The sequence below is a fragment of the Geotrypetes seraphini genome, chromosome 13 (assembly GCF_902459505.1).
Source record: "Geotrypetes seraphini chromosome 13, aGeoSer1.1, whole genome shotgun sequence".
Taxonomy (NCBI): Eukaryota; Metazoa; Chordata; class Amphibia; order Gymnophiona; family Dermophiidae; genus Geotrypetes; species Geotrypetes seraphini.
Genome location: NC_047096.1, coordinates 69,434,261 through 69,461,415, shown reverse-complemented (window position 1 = coordinate 69,461,415; position 27,155 = coordinate 69,434,261). Strand labels below are relative to the sequence as shown.

The 27,155-nt window shown below is 44.1% G+C and overlaps 1 protein-coding gene across 5 annotated transcripts in view; it reads left to right on the top strand.

The window, feature by feature from the left end:
• Positions 1 to 27,155, top strand: part of TANC2 (tetratricopeptide repeat, ankyrin repeat and coiled-coil containing 2) — a 460,847-nt gene that overhangs the window by 368,375 nt on the left and 65,317 nt on the right. For all 5 annotated transcript variants that reach the window (XM_033917627.1, XM_033917630.1, XM_033917629.1 and 2 more), the window contains 5 exons: positions 7,549 to 7,657; positions 12,197 to 12,319; positions 14,637 to 14,873; positions 18,069 to 18,254; positions 23,536 to 23,629. In XM_033917627.1, the coding sequence (XP_033773518.1) occupies positions 7,549 to 7,657; positions 12,197 to 12,319; positions 14,637 to 14,873; positions 18,069 to 18,254; positions 23,536 to 23,629 (749 nt within the window). The remainder of the gene's footprint in view (positions 1 to 7,548; positions 7,658 to 12,196; positions 12,320 to 14,636; positions 14,874 to 18,068; positions 18,255 to 23,535; positions 23,630 to 27,155) is intronic.

Genomic DNA, 27,155 nt, shown 5'->3' with positions numbered 1-27,155 from the left:
GGATTCCCCGGTGTATCTAATATCTGTGATTCTGGTGGTTTTGATGCTTTCCTTAGTGTATAGCGCTACTCCTCCTCCCAATTTACCCACTCGGTCGCAATGAAGTAGGTTGTACCCTGGTATAACCATATCCCACCCATGCGATTCCGTGAACCAGGTTTCGGATATCGCTATCACGTCAAGATCGGCATTTGTTATCTCAGTCTCTAATTCTAGAATTTTATTGCCCAAGCTGTGTGCATTAACATACATAGCCCTCCATATCTGTGAAGAGATTCCCTTATGAGTTAGTGTGGCTCCTAAATTATCAGTGATCTTTCTCCCTGAAATATTGTGGATATCCTTGGTACTTACCTTAGACTTGGTAGTGTGAATGCCACTTGCCTCCTCAGGGTGGTTTCTTACTGCTCTGGGATATAAGTATGTACCCTCCCCCAACTTACCTAGTTTAAAGCCCTATGGAGTAGGCGGGCTAATCGATGTCCAAATACGTTTCTACCTGTTTTATATTCATTTACAGCTCTTAAAAATTCACATTTCATTTTTTATTTCCAGATATAATTTGTATGGCTCTAATTAATGCTGATAGAATCTGAGGCTGTAGGAGTTTATCAACAGACCAAAATGTTGGATCACTTGGCAGGGAGCACAGTGCATGCTTTTCTGTTCAAACACTATAAATTAATTGTACTCAGTTTGTACCTGCTGTTTTCATAACATCTGCCAGTGCAAACAATAGAGCAAACATTGTATCTTGTTGAAGTAGTAGCTCCCCTGACTCAAAGAGCCTGAAATTTTCACAGACTGAGCTTAAACTTTATAATGACAGAGGAAGATAGAGTTGCCCTTTTGGTGTCTTGATTATTATCTTTATAAAAAGTGTATACTGGATAAGAATCTTAACCTTGCAGACTCATGAGTGGATAAATGAAAAAGCCTCAGCCCCACCACTCCACCGCTGTAATATCTTGTTACTGCGAGAAGAAATTTTGTGGTACAATCATCGCTGGCTATTTCATTCATTTATAAGTGCTTTTTGTTTAAATAATGTGTTTAAATAAAAAATTTATTAGGTAATAGTAAGAAATACTGAGGTTCAGTGTACTTATCTTATGCCAGCTAAACCCTGGGAACATGACTCGACATGTTTCGCACCGTCTGTGCTGTATCAAGGGTCCCCCTAAAATAGTAACAGGAAGGTGACATTAGTGCTTATTCTATAACATCACCCCACCTGCTAAGTTTTATGAATTACTACCCAACTTTAAAATCCAATTGTCTTACCGGGTTGCCTTTGTCATCTGACTCTGACTATGTTTGTAAAAGAGCAAGATGGCGTCGGCGTGTACACTGGTGTTTATATAGTGTCCTCCCATTGGTACCAGTAACTCCTCCCCTTAAGTCCTATTGGTCAGAATCGGTCAAAACAATGGAGCCCTATTGGTCAGAATCTATCAAAACAATGAAACCCACTCCAACTCACAATTAAGTCCATAAGGTTCGACTGTATTAAGAAAAAAGATGTTTCTCTGCTCTCGTTCATTCAACTTAATTAAATCTTTCCCACCATCCCTCCCCACAACATTCTCGATAACCCTCCATCTCATATCCTCAACTTTATGGTTATGAACCAGCCAGTGGTCAACCAAAGGGGCTTTTTCAACTTTATTCAAAATCCGAGATTTATGTTCGGTCAATCTAACCCGTATTGGCCTTGATGTGCGTCCCACATATATTAGATTGCATGGACAGATAATCATGTATATGACATCACTGGTGTTGCAGTCAGTATCACTCAAAGATTCCAAGAATTTGTCTCTTCTTGGGACTTTCCACGACCTCCCCTCAATCGTAAGGTGGCACCATTGACATCTCCCACAAGCTGTATGCTGTCCTCCACTCTTTGTTTTCCTACAACCATATTTTTGGAAGTTGCATTTTTGGCCCAACATCGTCCCCCTCAAGTATGCAATTCTTGGAAAATTGTACAAGAAGAAATGTCCCTGTACTATATGCCAGTGTCTCCTCATGGCCTGTACTAGAAAATTAACAGCTGTAGAAAAGGGAAGGACGCATGTGAGGGTCTCACTCTCCTCCTCCTGTGTGGTGTCGGATTCGTTAAGAAGGAGTTCACGTTGGGCAAATCTTGCCCTCTTGTAAGCCTGCTTAATGGCTCTATTTGGATAGCCTCTCACCCGTAGCCGGTCAGATAGTAAATTGGCCTGCCTCCGAAATTCTTCTACAGATGAGCATATCTGCCGTATCTGTAGAAATTGCCCCACTGGTAAGTTAAAGCATAATTTGTACGGGTGGAAGCTATCAAAATGTAGAAGTGTGTTACGGGTGACCGGCTTCCTAAAGATTGAGGTGTGGACCTCGTCACCAGTAATGGTGATAGCAATATCCAAAAATTGGATGTGTGTTTGATGGCATGCCATTGTAAATGTGATATTAGGATCAACTGAGTTCAAGTATGAAAAAAACTCATCAAGACGTTCCCTGGTGTCCTCCCAAATTAAGAAAATGTCATCGAGAAAGCGTCCCCAAAAAGATACATGGGTGTACCACCTAGATGTATAGACGAATCTATCCTCAAATCTGGCCATATAGAGGGCAGCTACTGAGGGGGCCATAGTAGCCCCCATCGCAATCCCCTGGGTCTGTTGGAAAAATTGGTCCTGGTATTGAAAAAAATTATCAAGGATGACCCATTGTGCCAGTTTCAACAAGAACTCCGTTGAAATTCGTTGGGGAGTGGGCCTATTGTCTAATACTTCTTGTATCACCTCAAGTGCCTGAAGTTGGGGGATTTGGGTGTAAAGGGAAGTTACATCTAAAGTGACCAACCATCTATCATGTGTACGTATGTCAGCCGAAGCCAGTTTCCTCAAAAAGAGGGTGGAATCCCTTATGAAAGATCTAATTTTAAAAACCTCATCCTTAAGGAAAAAGTCCACAAATTTTGAGAGGGGTTCAAGAATCGATTGACGGGTATTAACAATCGGACATCCGGGCGGGGCGTCCAAAGTTTTATGTATTTTAGGAACGAAAGAAATTTTTGGAGTCCTAGGATTTTTCTCAAACAGAAAAAGATACTCTTTCTTTGTAAGAGTGCCCACTTTTACGTTGTCATTAAGGCATTGCATTATAGCCCCTGCTAGATCTTGCGTGGGGTCCTTTTGAAGTGCCTTGTAGGCTTTTGTGTCGCTAAGTTGGCATCTAGCTTCATTCTCATAATCAACCCTATTCATAACCACCGCAGCACCCCCCTTATCTGCTTTAATAATGATAATATTGTCATTACCTAATAGTTGTTGAAAAGCCTGGTGTTGTGTTCTAGTAATATTGTATAACCCTCCGTTATCCCAATTCAGTTGGATATCTTTCAATTCCCTAACAACCACATCTTTGAAAGCAAATATCAGGGGGTCCATGGGGCCTGGGGCACCCATCTGGACTTAGTTTTACAATAAGGGTGGTTATGAATAGGGTTGATTATGAGAATGAAGCTAGACGCCAACTTAGCGACACAAAAGGCCTACAAGGCACTTCAAAAGGACCCCACGCAAGATCTAGCAGGGGCTATAATGCAATGACTTAATGACAACTTAAAAGTTATATGACTCTTGTTGATACTTACCACCTTTTAATCTCTCCCGAACTGATTTCTTTCATGTCTAATCAACAGTTTTTAAGATTGTACCCCATGTGCTAATCTGTCTAATATTCCGACACTCTGCGGCTGGGTTTTATGTACTCCTGCTTTCTCTTTCCCCCCGCTCTCCTACTTTTTTCCGAGGTACTGCTCTTTATCATTTTGCTTATCTTATTACTATGTCCTCTTCATATAATAGCAGTACTCTCCTATTTGCTGTAAAATAATGTTGTCTGCTTTCTTTTCAAAATATCCCAAGATCAGAGTCGGCTTCCTGCCTTCTCCGGTCGTCTCACTTTAAGGTACAGATCTAGCTGTTTTCACTTTACCAAATTAAGTTTAATTACCTCTCATTCCCTTAATACTAACTGTAATCAGTTTATAGGGTAGCTGAATTTTCTTTCTGTTTACTTTCTCCTCTGCAATATTGCTTTACAGGTCCTGTTTTAACTAGCACTTTATCTCAATTGTACTCCCTGCTTATCTCTCTATTGCTTTTTCTATGTAATGGCTGTAAATCTCCTTGACTTGATGATTTCTTCGCTGGCTTAATTTAAGACAGTATATCTCAAAAAGAGCTGCTGTCTCCCTTTCTCTAGTGGGCAAAGCCAGGTATATTCTTTTTAGGTAATATATGTTAACCCTTGGCTTTTACAAAGTCTGCTCCTCACCAACTACTAAAATTTATAGCTACGACTTTTTTATATATCCTCAAACTATTGCTTAGTGCTTCCCATTGTCACTACCCTCACAGTTCTTACTAAATAATGTGTTTTCCTAATTGTTGTATCGCTTGATTTCTACTGTTTTCTCTATACCCTAGATCTCATGAATGGAGTTTGCTCCCGCCTTTTTTTCTTCCTACTAGCAAAGCTAATCCTCTTCTCTCTAGCTAACATTTTTGCTTATGCTTGGCTAGAGGCTTGTTTGATACAACCATTGCTTTTTTTAGACATTCCTCAGCTCCGTTGTCTTTTCTTTTCATGTGAACTATACTGATTCATAATACCCTTACTAAACTTCTTAATCCCTCACCCTCATAAGAACATAAGAACATAAGCAGTGCCTCCGCCGGTCAGATCATAGGTCCATCCTGCCCAGCAGTCCGCTCCCGCGGCGGCCCAAACAGGTCACGACCTGTCTGAATCACCAGAAGGGGCCCCCTTGCCACCTTGGTTTCCCATTGAGTCCTATCTTCCCATTGAAGTCTTGACCCTCCGGTCTTGCACATGCACGACCTGGTTGGGTTTCTATACTTATTACCTGGTTAGCTTTCTATACCTGTGTTATATCCCAGCACCTCTCTCAGTATCCCACGATCCCTTTATCCCTCAGGAATCCATCCAATCCCTGTTTGAATCCTTGTACCGTACTCTGCCTGATCACTTCCTCCGGTAGCGCATTCCAAGTGTCCACGACCCTTTGGGTGAAAAAAAACTTCCTTGCATTTGTTTTGAACCTATCTCCCTTCAGTTTCTCTGAATGCCCCCTCGTATCTGTTGTCCCCTTCAGTCTGAAGAATCTGTCCCTATCCACCGTCTCTATGCCCCTCATGATCTTGAAGGTCTCTATCATATCTCCCCTGAGCCTCCTTTTTTCCAGAGAGAAGAGCCCCAGCCTATCCAACCTCTCGGCGTATGGGCAGTGTTTCAGCCCTCTTACTAGTTTCGTTGCTCTCCTTTGGACTCTCTCAAGTACTGCCATGTCCTTCTTGAGGTACGGCGACCAATATTGAACGCAGTATTCCAGATGTGGACGCACCATCGCTCGATACAATGGCATGATGACTTCCCACGTCCTGGTTGTTATGCCCCTCTTTATGATGCCCAGCATCCTGTTGGCTTTTTTCGAGGCTGCTGCGCACTGTGCAGATGGCTTCAGTGATGCATCCACCAGCACACCCAAGTCTCTCTCAAGACTGCTGTCTCCCAACAATGCCCCCCCCCCCCAATTTGTAATTGAACAACGGGTTATTTTTCCCTATATGCATGACCTTGCATTTTTCCACGTTGTTGTTAATCCTCTTACTATCTACTTAGGGTTAGAGTCACAAAGCAAACCGATTGTGTTCCGATCAGTTTGCGACCCTTTTGCAACCAGATTTCCCTCCTGCACTACACTAACCTCTCTGTTGACCATCCTCCGATCCACGCATGCAAATGAGGGCGATGGTATGCAAAGTAGGCAGGGATGTGATTCACAAAGCAAAACCCTGCAACACCGACTGGGCTGGCCGATCACAAACAAGCGACTGCTGAGGACCAGTCACTCAAGTCCTTTCCGACTGACCTGCCTTCTGTTGCCCTGCTCTCTGCTATGTCAGCCCCGATCTCCTGCTACCCCGAACGCCTCCTGCAGCCCTGACTCTCCCGCTGCCCCGATCTGCCTGCCCTAACACCTCCCGCTGCCCCGACTTTTCCACCCTTCCCCGCAGTGCTAGCCCGTGGTTTTAACTCACAGACCTAAGAAGGTTAAAATCACGGGTTCCAAAAGAAGTGAAAAAAAGGAAAAAAATCTCTGCCAGCCCGGAGGTCCAGCGCATGCTGTGGTATGCAGCCTATGCCTGCTAGGTCTATCCCTAGAGCAGTGCACAGTTCAAGAGCAGACACTACACAAACAGCCCCATTTAAACCCCAAACTGACAAGTTGGATGACTTTCCTTCTTTGACTTATAGAGGGAGCGGGAGAGCAGAGGTGCAGATTTCCCATCCCCCACACAGCCCTAGGTTAGTTCCTAGGAAATCCTTTTCACCTGAGGGTTTGGGGCGTGGCTGCAGACTGTTAACCCAGAGAGCTGAGCTGTTAGAAAGGCAGAAGCAGACACAGAAACAGAAGGAGGAGCAGCGGCGCTCAGGGTTGAGAGCTCTGAATGGCAGCGAGCATATGGAAAGCATGGACCTGACTGAGGCTGGAGTGGAACCGCCTCTCTGCATGCCTGAAGATCCTTAGGACATGGAGCTGGAGCTGGAACCAGAGCCATATGCTGAGCTACAGAATGGAGCCCTGCCCATGGAGGTTTGCTGTTTCAGAGGCAAGTAGTTGAAACTGCCTAAGTGAATAACTGAAACCTTGCTTATCTAAGCTACTTCATAGTTTTCTTTTTTTTAACCCTGAAGGAGGTAGGGTGCTTGGAGGCACCGGTGAGAACTGTGAAAGGCTTATTTTGAATTTTGAGTTTTTCTGTTTCCCTGGGTAGGGGAAGGACTGTTCCAGTCCCAGGCAGTGGGGTTCGTTCCGCGTTTTCTGTGGTGGGATTGAGGGCCTTTGATTGGCAAAGTTATAACCACGCAGAGCACACTGCCTGGCTAGCATATCAGCTGCTGGGAGGGCCAGTACTATAGCACTGGCACAGGCTGAAGATATCAACACAAGAGACTGTTTTGGTTTTCCTTTGAAACTTTCCAAGTGTTGGACTATTAATTGGCTGAGGAACCAGCAACAGCTTTGAGGAAGGCTTGCATTGTGTGTTTGGGACTGTATCTAATCAACATTTACTCAGAGACTGTTTAGCTGTATATTTTGATTGTTTTGGGACTATTCTGCTTAATCCTATTCCCCCTCTGAAAAAAAATCATCAACCTTTGTTCTATTATGGACTGAGAAGAGAGACAAGTCTGGGGCAGCACGAGAACTCTCAAGTATGCTTAGCGAGGCCTTTTTAGACCTCTCTGAGCTAAAGAACTAATCTGGCACCTGAGACTCTCATCAATAACCACCTCATAGTGTGGCCGCATTTCCCTGTCTATAGAGAACCCCCATCACAGGTAAGCAACTTTTCTTTACATGACATCTTATTTTTCTCCAAGACTTGTAGTACTATAATGCTTCTGTTAAATGCTTTTAAAGGAAGCAGAATACCTTGATTTTTCTCACATTCTTCATCTCATTTTCAGAAGTGGCCACACATTGCTTGCCTTCTGGTTTTCTCGTCAAGAAGGAAAGCTGAACCGACAACAGACCATAGAACTGGGACATCATATCCTCAAAGCACACATATTTAAGGTATGATAATAAGAATTAGCTTTGTCTTACCTTTGCTATTGCATATATAATCATCACAAGCTTCACAATTCCCTTTTTAACATGTACATTGACAAAAAAATATAAAACCAGCTTTCACAGCCTTGACATTTAGAGAGCATTAAAACTTGAAAGTATTACAAGTACAGTCAAAACCTCTCAGTAATTTGTGACATATCCTTCAGAGATGTATTTTTATGAGGTTCTTGTTGGATGAGGACATGTAGGGCAGAAGATAGAAACATAGAAACATAGAAAATGACGGCAGAAAAGGGCTACAGCCCATCAAGTCTGCCCACTCTGCTTACCCACCCCCTGTCTATGCCCTAATGACCCAATTTCCTTATCTTGATTACCACAGATGGGTGATGTCACTGACAGAACCCCAGTTTGGATGCTGCCAAGTATGCATATGTGCATGCCTTCTCACCCATCCTAATTGTGCAAGGCCCTCAGTTCTTTGTGTTCCCCAAAGCTGTTCAGACACATTTCCTTTACATCTCTGATCTGCGTTTTTTTCTTGCCTTATCCCTGCCTTTCTGCACTTTGCTGTGAGTATCAGCACCATCCTTTTTATATATATTTTTTCAAAAGCCTTTTTTCCTTCACAGCAGGCCACCTGCCTTGCTTTCATCCCTGACAGCTGCAGACCAAAAGCCCCATTCCAGCTCCCCAGTCTAAGCAATAGACAGACTTTTGACAGGCCCTAGCAGAGAATAATCAACATAAAAGTTCTCATTTCAGATTACCTACCAGTTGGAAGAACACTGAAGTTTTTCCAAGAAAGGTAGCCCCTTGTAACTTCAGACCAGTGGGTTGTTCAAATAGTCTGTGAGGGTTACAGTCTAAATTGGCATTAGCCTCCTCCAAATTTCCCATTGAGAGCTTCAAAGTTTACCTCTCAGCACCAGGAAGTATTCACAAAGGAACTTTCCTCCTTTCTAAAGGTTGAATTTGTTCCTCCAGGGGAAAAGGGGAGGGGATTATATTCCAAGTTTTTCCTCACACCCAAAATGACAGGAGGATTTTGTCCCGTCCTATACCCAAGGACCCTGAACCAAATTCCTGATCAAACTAAAATTGAGGATGATTTCCCCGAGTATTATTCTTCCTGTGATTCAGGAACAAGATTTGCTATGCTCCTTGGAACAAAATGTTGTGAGATGTATCCTGTAAGGCCACCCTGCAGCATTGGCTCTTCAATATATCCAGCAGAAGGTGAATGACTTACTGCAGCTCCTGGTCTAATCTATCAGCTACTAACTCAGTCCCAGATTCTCAAAACTTTAACGCCGTCACTAAACTGTTTTCTGACGGTTTAGCGGCGGATTATCAAAAGGGATTATTTCTTTCTTTAGTGAGGTTTCTAGCAGTCTCTGACACTGACATGCAAATGAGCTCTTTAACATTGAAATGAGCTCTCCGGTGGATTCTTAAAAAATGCCGAGCAATTTTCAAAAAGCGGTGTCAGCTTTTGGCAACAAAAATAAGCGGCTGGTCCAGGGGTGCCAGTCAGTGTCAGAGACTTCTAGAAAGCCCCTGTGTTGTGATGCAGTGGGAGAGATGCCCATTCTCTCCGCTGCATCACAACACCCCTTCCCTGCAGTAGCAGTGGCAAACTGCATCAATGTCATCTGGTGTCATAACACAGTGGATCTTTGAAGGGGGGGGAGGAGGATGGATGAGTTGTGGTCTTGGCTAGGCTGACTAGTGCTGGACAGTTGCCTTTTGAATGGGAGGTGGAAACCAAGGATTGTGTTCTAGCACATGGGAGCTGCACAAGGCAGTATGTGTGCAGTGTGATAGTGTACTGTTTACCCTATCACTGTATTGTGATCTCAGCTATATGGAGCTGGATATATGTACACTCAATATTTAATTTTTAATTTAATTTAATTTAATTCTTATATACCGCTAATAACCGTGAGGTTGCTGTGTGGTTTGCCCTGGTATTAGGAGTAGAGGCTTGGGGCAGTGTGGGTCCTCACCTTCCCAGGGTCTTCCAGGTACTTTACCAAACCCTTCTTGCTGTTTCCTGTGGACCCTCTGCCTGCCCTCCTGGAACAGCTGGGACTTATTTATTTGTAATGAGGAGCAACAGTAGGTTGCTTTCCTTATCAGAAAAGTTATGCTTCCTCTTGGCCTCCATCTTCTCCATGCATGCGAGAAGCCGCTAGTGGGTACTGTATATATTATGTGATGTAGCCCACAGTTCTTCAACCGCCGGTCTGCGGACCGGTGCCAGTCCGCAGAAAATTCCTGCCGGTCCGCACAGGACCGGCGAGATGAACGCTGTTAAATTTTCTGCCCTGGTGGTGTTCGGAAATCTTCTGTTCCTCCAAGCCTCGGGCGATCAAGACAGGCTGCCTTCGTCGGGCATTCCCTCTGTGAGTCTCGCCTATGCGGAAACAGGAAGTTGAAACAAAATAGGCGGGACTCAAGAGAGGGAAGGTCCCGACGTGGGCAGCCTGTCTTGATCGCTGCCCCGGCCGAGTCGCCGAAGAGGGCCGCGGGGAAAGTGCAGGCAGAGAGGAGATGGTCAGCGTGCGCGGGGAGGTCAGCGTTTCGATTGGGGCCATCAGCAGCGTTTGTGCTGAGAGTCTGCCCACGTGCAGGATGCGGCAGGTAGGGGCCTCCGGCTTGTCTTGGGCGGCAGGGCCTGCGGTGCAAAGCTGTTTTTTTGTTGTTTTTTTGGGGGGGGTGGTCGCGAATGTGCAGGGAGCCTTCAACAGTGGCTGTCTCCTCTCCTAGCAGCTCTGTACTTCCAGGGCAGTGATTCACTTTGGCAACTTCCCCTTTCCTCAGAGGCGGCCAAGGCTGCCTAAGGAAATCACTGCTGCAGGCAAGTACTGAGAGCTGCTGGAAGGAGAGGAAGCCACTGTTGGAGGCTGGGAAGCTGATGGATAAAAGGAGAACTGCTACTGCACCTGGAGGGAAGTAGAAAGAGAGATGCTGCTGGGAGGGGAAGAGGGAAAGGGATGGGAAGAGAGCTACTGTTGGATAGGGGGAAGGAGGGAAGGGAGAAGGAAAAAAAGGAAGGAAACAGCTGGCAGGGAGATTAGAGGTCAGAGGTCTCTGACGTCAGAGAAAGGGCGGGACCGCCGGAAGAGGAAGCAGCGTAGCGCAGGGCTCAGAGAAGGGGCGGGACCGCCGGCAGAGGAAGCAGCTGGGCTCACTGGCATCCGGAAACCAGGTAGACAGCTTCTCCATGGGGGAGGGGGGGAGGCTGTGGGGGTGCGAGCGGTTCTTCGGGTGGGAGTGCGAGTGGTCCATCGGGGTGGGAGTGCGAGCGGTGGGGGTGCGAGCAGTCCTTCCGGATGATGAATCGGGCGTCGGGGGGGGGGCATCAGGCTTTCAGGATGGGGACAGGACTTCAAGGGGGGACAGGCAGACCTTCAAGGGGGGACAGGACTTCAAGGGGGGGCAGCCAGAGGAGAGTCGGGGCAGTGAACGGGGAGTCGGGGCAGCAAAAGGAAAGTCGGGGTGGGTGAAAGGAGAGTCGGGGCAGCCAGAGGAGAGTCAGGGCAGCCAGAGGAGAGTCGGGGCGGCATGCGCAGTATAGCCGTGAGCGCGGTATATAAAAATTTATTTACATAAATTTGTGTTTCCCGCGCGCTATACCTGTGTGCGCGTTTTACACGGGTGCACGTTATCTACGTGAAAATACGGTACTATGTAGCTTGAGGAATGATTGCATGTTCAGTTGGAGAAGGTACAAGCATGTGTTAAATGAATCCTTCTGCAGTAAATGCTAGTTAGTCACTCACCCATTAAAGGTTTGGGAGAAAAGCCAGGTTTTCATCTGCTTTCTGAAATAGAGCTAGTGTTGAATTAGATAAAACAGCTCCTAAGAATGAGCTTTCCAGAGTGTGGGAGCGGCACCTGAGAAGGCTGTCTGGCAGATATCACATCAGTTTATTTCCTTTCATGAGAATGTCCTTGGGAGGACTTTGGAGACCTTGGGGTGCTTAGAGAGAGATCCTGTTCTTCAAGTACTATAGTCCATTTCCTGTAAAGGCCTTTATGATCAGAGACATTATTTTAAACTCAGACCTGAAATGTTTACAAGAATGGTTTAACGTTATCACATCACTTGCACCTTTCTATAGGTTTTACTGTAGCATACTGAAGTTATTGGAATTACTATAAATCCATTGTGGTGAGACCAGTGACTTAAAGTAACCCAGCCTTGATAATATTATGGCATGGACCACTGTGACAAGACTTGCCTTCTCAATGTACATAAATTGCAGTTATTGCAGATGATCAAGGCAGCTTCTGAAGGTTGCATGCATTTGGGGGATCAGAATAAATGTCAAGTCCAGCTGTATCCCAAATAATGGATTATGAGCAGCTTCCTTATCCAAAGGATGCCTCGGGATTTTCTCCTCACTTTTGATTGAATGTGGGATATGGGCATCATGATTGTATTTTACAATTAAACATTTCATTATGTGTTTATATATAGTGAATGTAATAATGTAATATGTAATAAAAGCATGATTGATCTCTGTCTTCTAGGGGTTGAGTAAAAAAGTAGGGGTTTCTTCCTCTATCCTACAAGGGCTCTGGATCTCGTATAGTACAGAAGGTCTTTCCATGGCCTTGGCATCTTTAAGGAATCTCTATACTCCAAACATAAAGGTATCAAGAGAGGTGATTAGGCCTCTTATAACTTATTAAATGATGTTTAATTTCTGTCTTTACAATATATGAGCAACTTTTCTATTAGTAAGAGGAATATTTTGCTGTCTGCAATTAGCTACATCATTCAGTTTTCAGATAGATGATAGAATTATCAGAAGTATTCCGCCACTGTCTGTTTTGTGTGTTCCTCCATATGTAATCCTATAGGTACTAGAATGTAGAGAGCTGCATGGGAACGGAGACAACAGGAATCCTGTGGAATCCACGGGGATCCTTTCCGTCTACAAGGATCCCATAGGGATCCCCTCCAGACTCACAGGAATTCCACGGTGATGGGTTTGCTTTGTTTGGGGATCCCATAGGTACAGTACCTTCCTCCAGCATTGGGTCCTATGCAGACACATTCCCTCACTATTTTCAGGCTGCCAGCAGCCTTCCTTCATTCCTCCACGCTATTGGCGACTGACCCAAAGACCTTCTTTCTGATGCAAACGCGTCAGAAGGAAGGCTTCTGGATCAGCCACTGGTAGCATGGAGGAGCGAAGGAACACTGCCAGTGACCCAAAGAGAAAGGTCGGTAAGATGCTTCACGAGCTGAGGGGTGGGGTTCAAGTTTCAAGTTTATTAATATTTTGATATACCGACCATCACAAGTATCTGGTTGGTTTACAATAATAAAAAGTAAAAAAATTAGTTAAAATATTAAAATTATGTATTAAAAAAAAAAGTCTGGGAAGGGAGGGCAAGAGAAGCTGCACGGGCTGGAGGGGTTTGGGAAGGGAGGGTAAAGATGCTGCATGGGCTAGGGCAGGGTCAGTAACCTAAGGCTCTTCTCCTATGGCCCCCCCCAGACCTACTGAAGTATCTGGTGGCCCAGCAGGGGCTTTTGTGGCAGAAGCGTGGCCTTTTTGCTACTGCCTCCTCGTGGCTGCCTTCTTAAATGGTTGCTGCAATATCTCGTGGTACTGCAGGAAATGCCGCAAGCACCCGTGAAAGGTCATGGCAGCCGTTTTAGAAGGCAGACGCAAGAGACAGCTGAAGGGAGATATGATTCAAGTCTACAGAATCCTGAGTGGAGTAGAACAGGTACAAGTGGATCGATTGTTCACTCCGTTAAAAATGACAAAGACTAGGGGGCACTCGATGAAGTTACAGGGAAATACTTTTAAAACCAATAGGAGGAAATTTTTTTTTCACTCAGAGAATAGTTAAGCTCTGGAACGCATTGCCAGAGGTTGTGGCAAGAGCGAATAGCGTAGCTAGTTTTAAGAAAGGTTTGGACAAGTTCTTGGAGGAAAAGTCCATAGTCTGTTATTAAGAAAGACATGGGGGAAGCCACTGCTTGCCCTGGATCGGTAGCATGGAATATTGCTACTCCTTGGGTTTTGGCCAGATACTAGTGACCTGGATTGGCCACCATGAGAACGGGCTACTGGGCTTGATGGACCATTGGTATATATATTTTATATTTACATTAGAGGTTCTGGCAGAGACTCATTTACAAAGTATGTATTTTTCCAATTAATATTTCCATATTAATAAAGTGTCTTTGCTTATTTGTAAACGGGTCTCTACCACAGCTTTTAATTCAGTAGCATAATTAAATGAAATAACTACTTCAGAGGTTTCTGGGGATGGGCGGGGACTAAAGAGATTACGTGCGAGGATGGGATAGACTTGATTCCAGTGGGGACAGATTTGATTTCCAACGGGGACTGACGGGGATGGGTTTGATCTCTGTCCCCGCACAACTCTCTACTAGAATGATGTTTCAGCATTTTCTATGCAGTTTCAGTAGTCTGTAGTGATGTCACAGAATGTTACTGCCGTTCAGTAGATGAATAGGTATGTTAGCTGCCGGCCTTTCCCATTCACTTTTGAACAATTTCAAGAGAGAGGAAGAAATGCTGTGCAGTCCTGGAGGGCTGGAAGCAGGTTTTCAGGATATCCATAATGAATATGCATGATATAGATTTGCATACGGTGGGATAAACATGTATGCAGATATATATCATGCATATTCACTAGGGACATCTTGAGGACTGACCTTGTGCACTCCTGATCTAGAGACATCTAGGAATACAAAATGCAAATTGACAATGTTTGAAGCTGTTAATGAGCTTGGAATAAGACAGCCTGAATGGACAGAATGCTTGCTTAGTATTACTAACTGACTTGCTCCTCTGTTGGCCTATTTAGGATAACATTTGATGCATGTTTTTGTGGCTATTACTTTGTAGTCCTTGGTGGGGAAAAAGGTGACTAACGGCTATAGCACGGCAGAATTTTTTTCTTTTCTTTTTTTGCTCTGTAGGTTAGTCGGTTACTAATTTTGGGTGGTGCCAATGTGAATTACCGCACAGAAGTTCTGAACAATGCCCCGATTCTGTGCGTTCAGTCACACCTTGGTTACACAGAGATGGTGGCTCTCTTGCTGGAATTTGCTGCAAACGTGGATGCAAGTTCAGAGAGTGGTCTGACTCCCCTGGGATATGCGGCAGCAGCTGGCCACCTGACCATCGTCATGCTGCTGTGTAAGAAACGGGCCAAGGTACTGAGGTTACATCATATAATATTGATTTGAGAAGGGATCTCTGGAGGATTAGTATTTCCTTGATAACAGACAAAACTTTCCTCCTTGAAGAAGCAGCACTAGCAAAACAAATTCTTGATAGTATATTACTTAAAGCAAATAATATACACTGAACAATAAAAAGTATGGAAAAGTTTAAGCATCTCTGACCAAACTGTATTTCAATAAACCCTTAAGTGAACAGAACCTGACATGACGTTTATCTATCTATATAACATCGGATGTATATCTGTGTGTGTGTATGTATGTTTCAGCATAACTCTGAAATGCATGGAGAGATTTTAACCAAACATGGTATACATATGACTTACTATCTGGGGAAAAATAATGTGGGGATGGGAAGGGGGTGACGTAAAAATTATCAAAAATGACAGATATAAAATACTGTGGGGGTGGGAAGGGGGTGCGTAAAAATTATCGAAAATGACAGATATAAAATACTGTGGGGGTGGGAAGGGGGTGACGTAAAAATTATCAAAAATGACAGATATAAAATACTGTGGGGGTGGGAAGGGGGTGCGTAAAAATTATCAAAAATGACAGATATAAAATACTGAGGGGGTGGGAAGGGGGTGACGTAAAAATTATCAAAAATGACAGATATAAAATACTGTGGGGGTGGGAAGGGGGTGACGTAAAAATTATCAAAAATGACAGATATAAAATACTGTGGGGGTGGGAAGGGGCTGACGTAAAAATTATCAAAAATGACAGATATAAAATACTGTGGGGGTGGGAAGGGGGTGACGTAAAAATTATCAAAAATGACAGATATAAAATACTGTGGGGGTGGGAAGGGGAAAATACTGTGGGGGTGGGAAGGGGCTGACGTAAAAATTATCAAAAATGACAGATATAAAATACTGTGGGGGTGGGAAGGGGCTGACGTAAAAATTATCAAAAATGACAGATATAAAATACTGTGGGGGTGGGAAGGGGCTGACGTAAAAATTATCAAAAATGACAGATATAAAATACTGAGGGGGTGGGAAGGGGCTGACGTAAAAATTATCAAAAATGACAGATATAAAATACTGTGGGGGTGGGAAGGGGCTGACGTAAAAATTATCAAAACTGACAGATATAAAATACTGTAGGGGTGGGAACGGGGTGACGTAAAAATTATCAAAACTGACAGATATAAAATACTGTGGGGGTGGGAAAGGGGCGACGTAAAAATTATCAAAAATGACAGATATAAAATACTGTGGGGGTGGGAAGGGGCTGACGTAAAAATTATCAAAAATGACAGATATAAAATACTGTGGGGGTGGGAAGGGGGTGCGTAAAAATTATCGAAAATGACAGATATAAAATACTGTGGGGGTGGGAAGGGGGTGACGTAAAAATTATCAGAAATGACAGATATAAAATACTGTGGGGGTGGGAAGGGGGTGACGTAAAAATTATCAAAAATGACAGATATAAAATACTGTAGGGGTGGGAAGGGGGTGACGTAAAAATTATCGAAAATGACAGATATAAAATACTGTGGGGGTGGAAAGGGGGTGACGTAAAAATTATCGAAAATGACAGATATTAGTGTCTAATCCATAGTTTTTGGGCTCGCTGAGATGAATACTCCCAATGCCGTTTAAGCCCAAGTTCAGCCCCATGGACAGGGCCATTCTTGCTGCTAAAAATGAAGATGTCCACAAAATAAACAATCAAATATTTCCCGTTTTACCAGGCGTAATCACTGAATACAAGTCTATCGATACCGGAAGATCCGGGCAACGCCGGGTAATCAGCTAGCACATTATAAAGTTAAATTATCTTTTCCTCAAATTTATTTGTAGGATTTTTCTTTGTTTATTTTTTTTTTGGGGGGGGGGTTTGTTTTGGGATTTTTTTTTTCAGACTCAAAATAAGAAAGCCGTAATATAGCAGGTTTAAAAATGTGAACACCATTTCAGAACATCTTTCAAGCATTTCCTTTAGCCCAGTGGTCTCAAACTCAAACCCTTTGCAGGGCCACATTTTGAATTTGTAGGTACATGGAGGGCCGCAAAAAAAATAGTTAATGTCTTATTAAAGAAATAACAATTTTGCATGAGGTAAAACTCTTTATAGTTTATAAATCTTTCCTTTTGGCTAAGTCTTAATCATAATATTGTCATTTATAGCTAAAGAGACATAAGATCAAGAAACTGTTTTATTTTACTTTTGTGATTACGATAAACATACCGAGGGCCTCAAAATAGTACCTGGGGGGCCGCAAGTGGCCCCCGGGCCACGAGTTTGAGACAACTGCTTTTGCCAGATGAGTCTTTTATTTCTGCTTTGGGATTTTTTCCACACTCTTCTAGCAACATTCTTCTAGCTCAGAAATATTCTTAGGTCTTCTTGCACACACTATACATTTTAGATTTTTGCAAGTATTTGGATTGTGAAGGCCATTCCAAAGTATTCATCTTTCTTTTCTCTAAATATTTCTGTAAATATCACTACCTTCCCCTCCCCCCCCCCCCCCCCCCCAATTTTACAAAACCATAGCATGGATTTTAGTGCTGGCCATGGCGGTAACAACGCCAATGCTCATAGAATTCCTATGAGTGTCAGAACTGTTACCACTGCGTCCGGCACAAAAATCCGTGCTATGGTTTTGTAAAATGAGGGGGGGGGGGGGGGAAGGTAGTGATTGACTCTGAGTAGGTTATTTTCGGATTGGTGTGTTGCTGAAAGATCCAAACTGTTTTCAACTTTGTTTCTTCCCTTTCTGTCACCCACATAGTATTTACTGGGTTACTTAATATTACGTAAGCATGAAGCATAATAGATCCATCATAGGTGTTACCACAAGACTACTGCTAGAGGCTGTGGCTGGCATTTTTTAGTAGAAGCCACCAAGGACAGGAGTGAATGGGGTTTGCTCCTGCCCACCTCACCCACTAGACTAGGGATAGGCAACTCCAGTGCTTGCATACCATAGGCAAGGCAAGTTTTCATGAATGGATTACTGATGCATCATTTAAGAGTGAGTAACAGTAGAGAGGGTGAACTTGTTTCTGAGTAGTCTCAGACTGGGTGTGTTTAAGTCAGAAGAATGCATATTACATCCTGAAAACATTTAAAGAAACAAAAACAACATTTAAAAGCAGAGGGAGGCTGTCTGTGGCTGCTTCTATCTTTCTCTTTCCTCTTCTTTTGCAGGTGGATCATTTAGACAAGAATGGGCAGTGTGCCCTGGTCCATGCAGCCCTCAGGGGTCACCTTGAAGTAGTGAAGTTCCTGATACAGTGCGACTGGACAATGGCTGGACAGCAGCAAGGGGTGTTTAAGAAGAGCCATGCCATCCAGCAGGCACTGATAGCAGCAGCAAGTATGGGCTACACAGAGGTAAGCAGTAAACGCAAGTGCCTTATGGAGCCTTCAGATGGGTTTATGTTTCTTGGATATTGTGATGGAGAGTTAATTTAGAAAGGAAACTTTTTATAGGAAAGGACTCTGAACCCTTTTGTCAAATGTTGAAACCTTTAAATAGCCAAGGCATAACATGCAAGGGGCCGCTGAAAAGTTTTCAGCACAACCAAGAAGAGAATGATGTAGAGCCATGAAGCTTACACGTTATGCCACACTTTTCGTTTCAATGATATGAAATGAAATGGAAAAAAAAGTGTCAAGACAACTGTGGAATAACTTCTAAGTTTCATGGCTCCGCATCATTCTCTTCTTGGTTGGGCTGAGAACTTTTCAGCAGCCCCTCATAATACCAAAAAACAAAATAAGAACAATGCAATTATATCCAAAGACAAAAACCAAAATAATGTTTTAGATATGATACTACATGAACAGTCTTATCCTATCCAGGCACAACATTTAAAATATAATTTTTAATCAGTGTTATGTTTTTAATAGCCAGGATATAAGTAATGTTTTAAACCTAGAAAAACATGTTTCTGTATGAATCATAGCTAGAAAAAAAAATTCCATAGCCTAGGTACAGCCTCCATATGTAATAACCTTGAAGAACGATGTTTTCTTATCATAGAAGCAAAAAGAAGTTGAAGTTGATATCTATAAAATCAAAAAGTTTCCACACTTTCATATTTCCACAGGAAATGGTAAGAGCACATGTCGTAGAATGTCATGTGACTAGTCAGGCAAAACAGGGTGATTTATGTGGAAAAGTGATGTAATTTGCTTTTGAGATATTTAATAAATAGTGTTTAAAAATAAGTGTGGAAACATTTTGAAGATCCCTCATATTTTGGTTTTTACTACTTTATTCTCAAAGGGAAAACATTGTACATCTACATCAGACATGTCAAACTCTGGCCCAGATTTGGCCCGCGGGGTAATAAAATTTGGCCCGCCAGACAATCAAACATTTTCACTTAAGCTGGCCCGCTGGCACATTTTTTTATACCCAGGTACAAGCGGCTTCCCATTCTCATTAAAGCAGCCTATGTGAATGCGCTAGTCCTTCCAGATGAAGACCTCCCAGCAGAAGGCACACACACTGGGCAGCTGGCAGCAGTGTGTCTCCCCAAGCTTCTGCTGCTCCATCCCTCGTGTATGCTATGTTTGTGCAACTTGTGCAGAGACTGGCAGGAAAAGGAGCCACGTTAAAATCGGAGCCCTGCCGTAGCCTCGTCAGCATGTTCCCTCTGCCGTGGTCCTGTGCGTCAGAGAAGGGGCGGGACCATGGCAGAAGGAGCATGCTTTGGTGGCGGCAGGGCTCCAATTTCGACACAGCTCCTTTGCCTGCCAGTCTCTGCTTAAACATAGCATACATACACGAGGGATGGAGCAGCAGAAGCTTGAGGAGACACACTGCCACCAGCTGCACAGTGTGTGTGCCTTCTGCTGGGAGGTCTTCATCTGGCAGGACTAGCGCATTCCCACTAGCCACACTAATGGGGCACTCATTTTGGGTGTGCATGAGGTCACTGCTCACCCCTCCCCCAGCTGCGTGACTTGGGGCAACTCCAGCTTTGATTAGTCCATTAGACCAGCAGCAGAAGAGATGAGAGGTGTTCATCTGCAGATCGAGAGCAGATAGAATACATCAAGAAGGGGAGGGAAGGGAAGAAGAAAGAAGGAGATCCTGGCAAGCGAGTTATTAGAAGACAACCAGAGCCTGGAACCACAACACGATTTGAATAATGACCAGACAACAAAAGGTAGAAAAAAATAAATTTTATTTTCTGTTTTGTGATTACAATATGTCAGATTTGAAATGTGTATCCTACCAGAGCTTGTGTTAGCTGGCGTGAACTAGGACCTAAAAGAGAGAGGAAAGTCTTTTTTATTTATTTTGTTTACATCACAGAGCCGGCTTGGGGTTGGAGAGGTTTTAACACTATACTTCTACTTTTATTAAGGTGCGCATTTAGCATGCGCTAAATTGGTTAGCGTACCTTAATAAAAGGACCCCTAAGTATCTTAATTAAAAATTCAACCCTAGACTTAGCCTAACAAAAACATCAAAAATAAAAGACAGCAAAAACAACCTCTCCTCAAGCCCCACAGCAATCTGCAACTGGTAAAACTAACAACAGAACTGAAAAATAGAAAAACCTTCATCCCCATCCCATGCATGTACGTCAATGCTAGATCGGTGATGAATAAATTATCTCTCTTAAATGATATAATCACATCTAACAATCCGACTCTACTTTTCATCACTGAAACATGGCTAAAGGACTCAGATGGCCCAGAACTCCCACACCTCTGCCCTCAAGGATACAACATACTCCAATTCCCCAGAAAACACAAGTGAGTTGGCGGCCTAGCAATAATATACAAAAGCTCATACACCATCACCAAATTAGACTCGGCTACCCACCCAGATCTAGAATGTATTGTCTGTAAACTGGAAGACACTACACACTCAACAACATTTGAATTCTACTGATCTATAGACCCCCCCAACTCTCAATCAAGCTCCATCCTCAAAATGACAGAACTAATAACTAACCTGACAATCCAACACACCAAACTGATTATACTTGGAGATATCAACCTCTCTCTTAAATCCAAAGAACAAAGATGTCCATAAGCTCAAAACACTATTCGACGACTGCGAAATCACTGTAATGCCTTCGACACCATACACGAAAAAGGTCACACTCTAGATATACTTGCAGCCACTCCCACCAATCTCACTACAGACATCAGATAGACCCCTGTACCATGGACTGACCATTACCTCCTAAACTTCCACCTAAACTTCTCAACGGAGAACCGGAATTACAAAGCCACCAGCGAAGAGAAATTAGTACAAGGAAGGACACAACCAAACCTCTTCTGGAACAAAGTAACGAAATCCCTAATTCCTCCTTCTAACTGCACTACATCAATGCTAGCAAGCTGGAACCATACCATAACCAACACACTAGACATCCTTACCCCCTCCCCTCCCGAAAAATAAAGCAACATCAAACTTCCCCCTGGTTCACCAAATCACTGAGAATAGACAAGCAATTATGCAGATGATTGGAAAGGAAATGGAGAAAAAGCGGAACACAAGATCACAGAATACTTTGGCGCAAAGCAATAAATAATTACAAAATCAACTTATCGGAGGCCAAGAAAAACTATTACGCCTCCAAACTAGATACCAAAACATTAAACCCAAAAAATGTATTCCTTCTGGTGCGACAACCCCACCGAACCAAGACTCCACAGGTCACCCTAACAAAATCACTGCACAGGAACTGGCAGACTTCTTTCTAAATAAAATCAAGACAGTCCAATCCAATGTAGCCAAAGCGATTATCACAAAACATCATTCTCCTGACATGCCGAGGCATTCCACGGAGCCTATTAAAGCAGACCAAATCTGGACTTCATTCTCTGACTTGTCCATCTCAGATACAACAAAACTATTATCCAAACTGTCAGCACGTCGCATTCCCCTAGACAACTGCCCCACTTACTTCCTTGCAACCGCGCCTGAACAAATTATCATCTGGATCACCAACTTTCTCAACACCTCCCTAAATCAAGGCCAACTACCAGAAACAATGGGAAAAATCCAGGTCTCCAATTTATGTTGAGTAGAACGAACAAGAGGGTCCATGTTTACCATCTCTTCCCTCCATCCATGTGCCCCATCTCTTCCCCTTCTCTCCATCCATGTGCCACCATCTCCTTCCCTTTCCTCTATCCATGTGCCCCCCGTTCCTCTTCTCTCTGCCCCTCCCATTCAGCATGTCTCCCTTGCTCCTCCCCCCCATCCCCCTGGTTCCACCAAATGTTCTTTCACCCACTTCTGAAGCTTCCCTCACTACGAAAGCTACAAAGAGGTCACCAGCATGGGAACAATTCTCTTGCGCTGCCAGCGGAAACAGGAAGTTGCTTCAGAGGAGGGTGTATCGTGGCAAAAGAAAAGTACAGAGGAAGCCACCGACAGCAATGGAGAATCGAAGAACAGTGGCTTAGGCATTCCTATCCTCCACTACCTACTTCTCCCTGCTCCAGACCAACATCGCACTTACAGGCCTGATGCTCTGGAAACCGTTGCTCTGTGCAGGTGAAGGGCTTTGAGTGTCAGTGTATGCTCAAAGCTTGCTGGCCTCCCTTCGAGAATCCCAGAGAGGGTGGGAGCCAGCAGGCTTTGAGCATGTGCAGACATTCAAGACCCTTCAGTCCAGCACAAAGTGCTGGTGTTGGCTTCCAGAGCATCAGGACTGTAAGTGCAATGTCAGTCTGGGGCAAGGGGGAGCGGGTAGTGGAGTAAAGGAGTGCCAGTCATCGGAAGGGGGGGAGATAGCATTGTCAATCATCGGGGGGAGAGCAATGTTAGTCATTAGGGGGATAGCAGTGTCAGTCATTGTAGAGGGGTGGAGGATAGCAGTGTTGGACATCTGGAGGGGTAGAAAATAGGAATGTTGGTCATCATGTGGGGAGGGGAGGGAAAAAAGCACCATCATCAAAAGGAGGCTCGAATATAACCTGAGACCTCCATTTTTGGGCCCAAAAATCTTGGTTTATATTCGAATATATATATGGTAGTCTCCAAATAACCCAACCAGATTTTCAAAGAGAAGTCAGATGAAACTTCATTCCGCATAAACTAACACATTAAATTGATTATTTGAATCTACTTCAGTTACAAAAACAATCCCTAAGTGAGCAATCTTATTCTCAAAGAAGGTTGCTAGGTCCACTGTGGAAAGTTTTTACTTTATGGATTTGTTTTTAGGTCTATGAGATATGACTGAGAAGATTTCCATTTCAAGACTGATTTCTTCAAATATATTAGAAATGTAGGAAACTCTTTACTAAGTGTGATCAGTTGTTTGCATACATAGAGCAGCAAACATTAACAGTAATGTCTGTAATTTTCAGTTGTCCTTTCTCTTCCTATGGATAATTGGACTAATCTCTATGACAAAACTCTTTAATGTACTCTTCGGTCAGCAAGATTTGCACATGGAACACCTAACCACACTGGTCTTGTCTGTTTTTTAAGGGTCCAAACACAATTCACCCATACAGTAGGCATTGTATTAGGATGTTTTAGTCTGCAACAGATTCACTGAATTCATAGCGTTCACTCCCTGGAGATTTTAGTGTATTCTGTTTTTGTCTTACTGTTGGACATCATTACAGAAACTATGTCAGTTCAGTAAAATATATAATGCATAGGAAATGCACTTTCATATTTTAGATTGTCTCCTACCTACTCGATCTTCCAGAAAAGGATGAAGAAGAGGTGGAGCGAGCTCAGATCAACAATTTCGACAGTCTATGGGGAGAGACAGGTGAGTCTTACAATGAAGTCTTTCATAGAATTGCAGAAATTTTATAGGAAGGGGGCAATAGGATCTCCTTTGCACAGAGGTATGTGGGCTCTGTATATGCATGTCAAAAATGTTCCTTGGAACCACCCTCAATCTCCTAGTGCAGTAGCTTCAAAAACCAGTCATCCCAGATGTCACTTAAGCCGACATCAGTAATTTTGATGTCCATAGTGCAGTTGCTTCCTGAGGGCTTGCCCAGGCTTAAAGGGAAGGTGTCATCCTCAACCTCTTCCAAGGCAATTGAAAAAGATAAGCATATTGGTGCTGTATTTCTTCATTTTGAGCAGCAATGGCTGGACTCTACTTCTGACCATTAACATATGTTAATGGTTATTAGTTACTCCAGCTCCTCTATTTTTGTTGTAATTTGTGAACTCTACTTCAGGACTCGCGAGAACTGATCACAGCCATTCAGAAAACAGCGCAGGCCCAAGCGGGAGCGTGGAAAGCTTTGCTCCTGACTGGCACGATCTTCTGACCTCCGTGCCACTGGCTGGGAAATAAGAAGAGACAGCTAGCGAGTGTGGAAGGGATTTTAAAAGGTACTGGGGGTGGGTGGGGGGATTAAAATAGCAAGACAGCCGTCTAAGGAGGGAGGAATTTTAAAAGGTACCGGGAGGTGGGGGGATGTTTAAAATAGCAAGACAGCCATCGAGGGAGGGATTTTAAAGGTACTGGGAGGGATGTTTAAAATACAAAAAAAGCTGTCTAGGGAGGGATTTTAAAAAGGTACTGGGGGGTGGGGGGATGTTTAAAATACCATCTAGGGAGGAAGGGATTTTTAAAGGTACAAGGGGGGTATGATTAAAAGAGGTACTGAGGGGTACGTAGGGGGATGGGGGATGATTTAAGGTACTGGGGGTACATGGAGCATATGGGGGGATGATTTAGGGTACATGGGGGTATGGGCCCATCCTGCCTACTATTAGGCCATCCTGTCTACTATTAGGCCACTAGGCCAGCCTGCCTGTCAGTAGGCCACCTGGCCCTAGGCCACTAGGCCTACCTGCTTGCCACTAGGCCAGCCTGTATGTCACTAGGCCTGCCTTCCTTGTCCCTGCCCGCCCTGTGCCCTGTCCCAGCCTACCACTAAACCACCAGAGGGGGGACAGGGTGTAGAGCCTGACAAGGAGTATGGGGTTGGGTACAGAGCCTGGCAGGGAGAATTTGGTTCAGAATGGGTTTTTTTCTTGTTTTCCTCCTCTAAATCTAAGGTGCATTTTAAGGTCAAGTGTGTCTTATGGAGCGAAAATACGGTAAATCCCAAAGGCAATTTGCTTCATACATACAGCCCAGTCACAGAAAAAAAACCTCTTGCCTTGGTTTGTTCCAGTTGTTGGAAAGCAGGTCCCACAAGATCACAGGCTATTGCCAACCGCAAGGCCTGTGATAAGAACATAAGAATTGCCACTGCTGGGTCAGACCAGTGGTCCATCATGCCCAGCAGTCTGCTCAAGCGACGGCCCTCTGGTCAAAGACCAGTACCCTAACCAAGACTAGCCCTACCAGCAGAAACTTCTCCAACTTTGTCTTGAATCCCTGGAGGGTGTTTTCCCCTATAACAGCCTCTAGAAGAGCGTTCTATCCCCTTTCAACTTTAGAGAGTGCCCTCTCGTTCTCCCTACCTTGGAGAGGGTAAACAACCTGTCCTTATCTACTAAGTCTATCCCCTTCAGTACCTTGAATGTTTTGATCATGTCCCCTCTCAATCTCCTCTGTTCGAAGGAAAAGAGGCCCAGTTTCTCTAATCTTTCGCTATACAGCAGTTCCTCCAATCCCTTAACCATCTAAGTCGCTCTTCTCTGGACCCTTTCGAGTAGTACTGTGTCCTTCTTCATGTATGGCGAACAGTGCTGGACGCAGTACTCCAGGTGAGGGCGCACCATGGCCCGGTACAGCAGCATGATAACCTTCTCTGATCTGTTCAAGATCCCCTTCTTTATCATTCCTAGCATTCTGTCTGCTCTTTTTGCCGCCGCCGCATATTGTGTGGACAGTTTCATCGACTTGTCGATCAGAACTCCCAAGTCCCTTTCCTGGGAGGTCTCTCCAAATACCGCCCCAGACATCCTGTATTCGTGCATAAGATTTTTGTTACCGACATGCATCACTTTACACTTATCCACGTTGAACCTCATCTGCCATGTCGATGCCCATTCCTCGAGCCTGGTTATGTCACGTTGTAGATCTTCGCAATCCCCCTGTGTCTTCACTACTCTGAATAACTTTGTGTCGTCCGCAAATTTAATCACCTCGCTTGTCGTACCTATGTCCAGATCGTTTATAAAGATGTTAAAGAGCACGGGTCCAAGCACTGAGCCCTGCAGCACCCCACTGGTGACTCTCTTCCAATCTGAGTATTGTCCATTTACCCCCACTCTCTGTTTCCTATGCTCCAGCCAGTTTTTAATTCACGTGAGTCACCCTCGATTCCATGGCTCGCAATTTTCCAAAGTAGTCATTTATGCAGAACCTTGTTGAACCTCAACATTGTGGAAGAAGAAGATACGGGAGTAGTGATCCATGTGGGGACAAACAACATGAGCAACAGGAACTACAACAGGGAAGTACTGAAGGACCAGTCCCGGATGCAAGGAAGGAAGCTGAAGACCAGAACGCAGAGGATAGCATTCTTGGAGATCCTGCCAGTACCCAGGGCAGATGAGAAGAGGCACATGGAGCTGCAAGCAGTCAACGCGTGGATGCGGTACTGGTGTGAGGAAGAAGGATTCCACTTCGTGCGCAACTGGATGACATTCTGGGGGAAGAGCAAGCTCTACAGGAAGGATGAACTCCACCTCAGCAGAGACGGAACGAGGCTACTTGCAAGAAACATCAAGAGAGAAGTGGACAAGTTTTTAAACTAGGAAGAACGGGAAAGCTGACAGTCGACAGAGAGAGAGAGTCGATGGTTCGGGAACCGTTATACCAAGAGGATACCGTGCAAGAAGATAGAGGGAAAGACTCACCAGATTACAGGCAAGACAGATCGAAAAGGACACAAGAGGGAAAGAAATGCAAGAAACAGGCCGCAAACTCAAGTGTATGCACACGAACGCAAGGAGCCTTAGAAATAAGATGGGTGAATTAGAAGCCATGACACAAAAAGATAACGTTGACATCATAGGCATCACGGAAATATGGTGGACTGAGGAAAACATTTGGGACACTGTGCTACTGGGATACAAACTATACTGCAGAGACAGAGTGGCTCAAAAAGGTGGGGGCGTTACCATATACGTCAAAGAGGAAATTAAATCTACTGGAGAGAACACGCCACAACTGACGGATAAGTTAGAGTCATGTGTACACCCCTCCTTCCTATCTCTAGTTCGCTTCTGCAAGCAAAAACTTCAATGTGTTCCTCGTGATCGCTTTGACTCTCCCGTTGACATCACTTCCAGATGCTGCACATAGGAAGTGACAGAGGGAGAGCCGACGGGGTCATGAGGAGCACGTTGAAGTTGTTGCTTGAGGCAGTAAACAA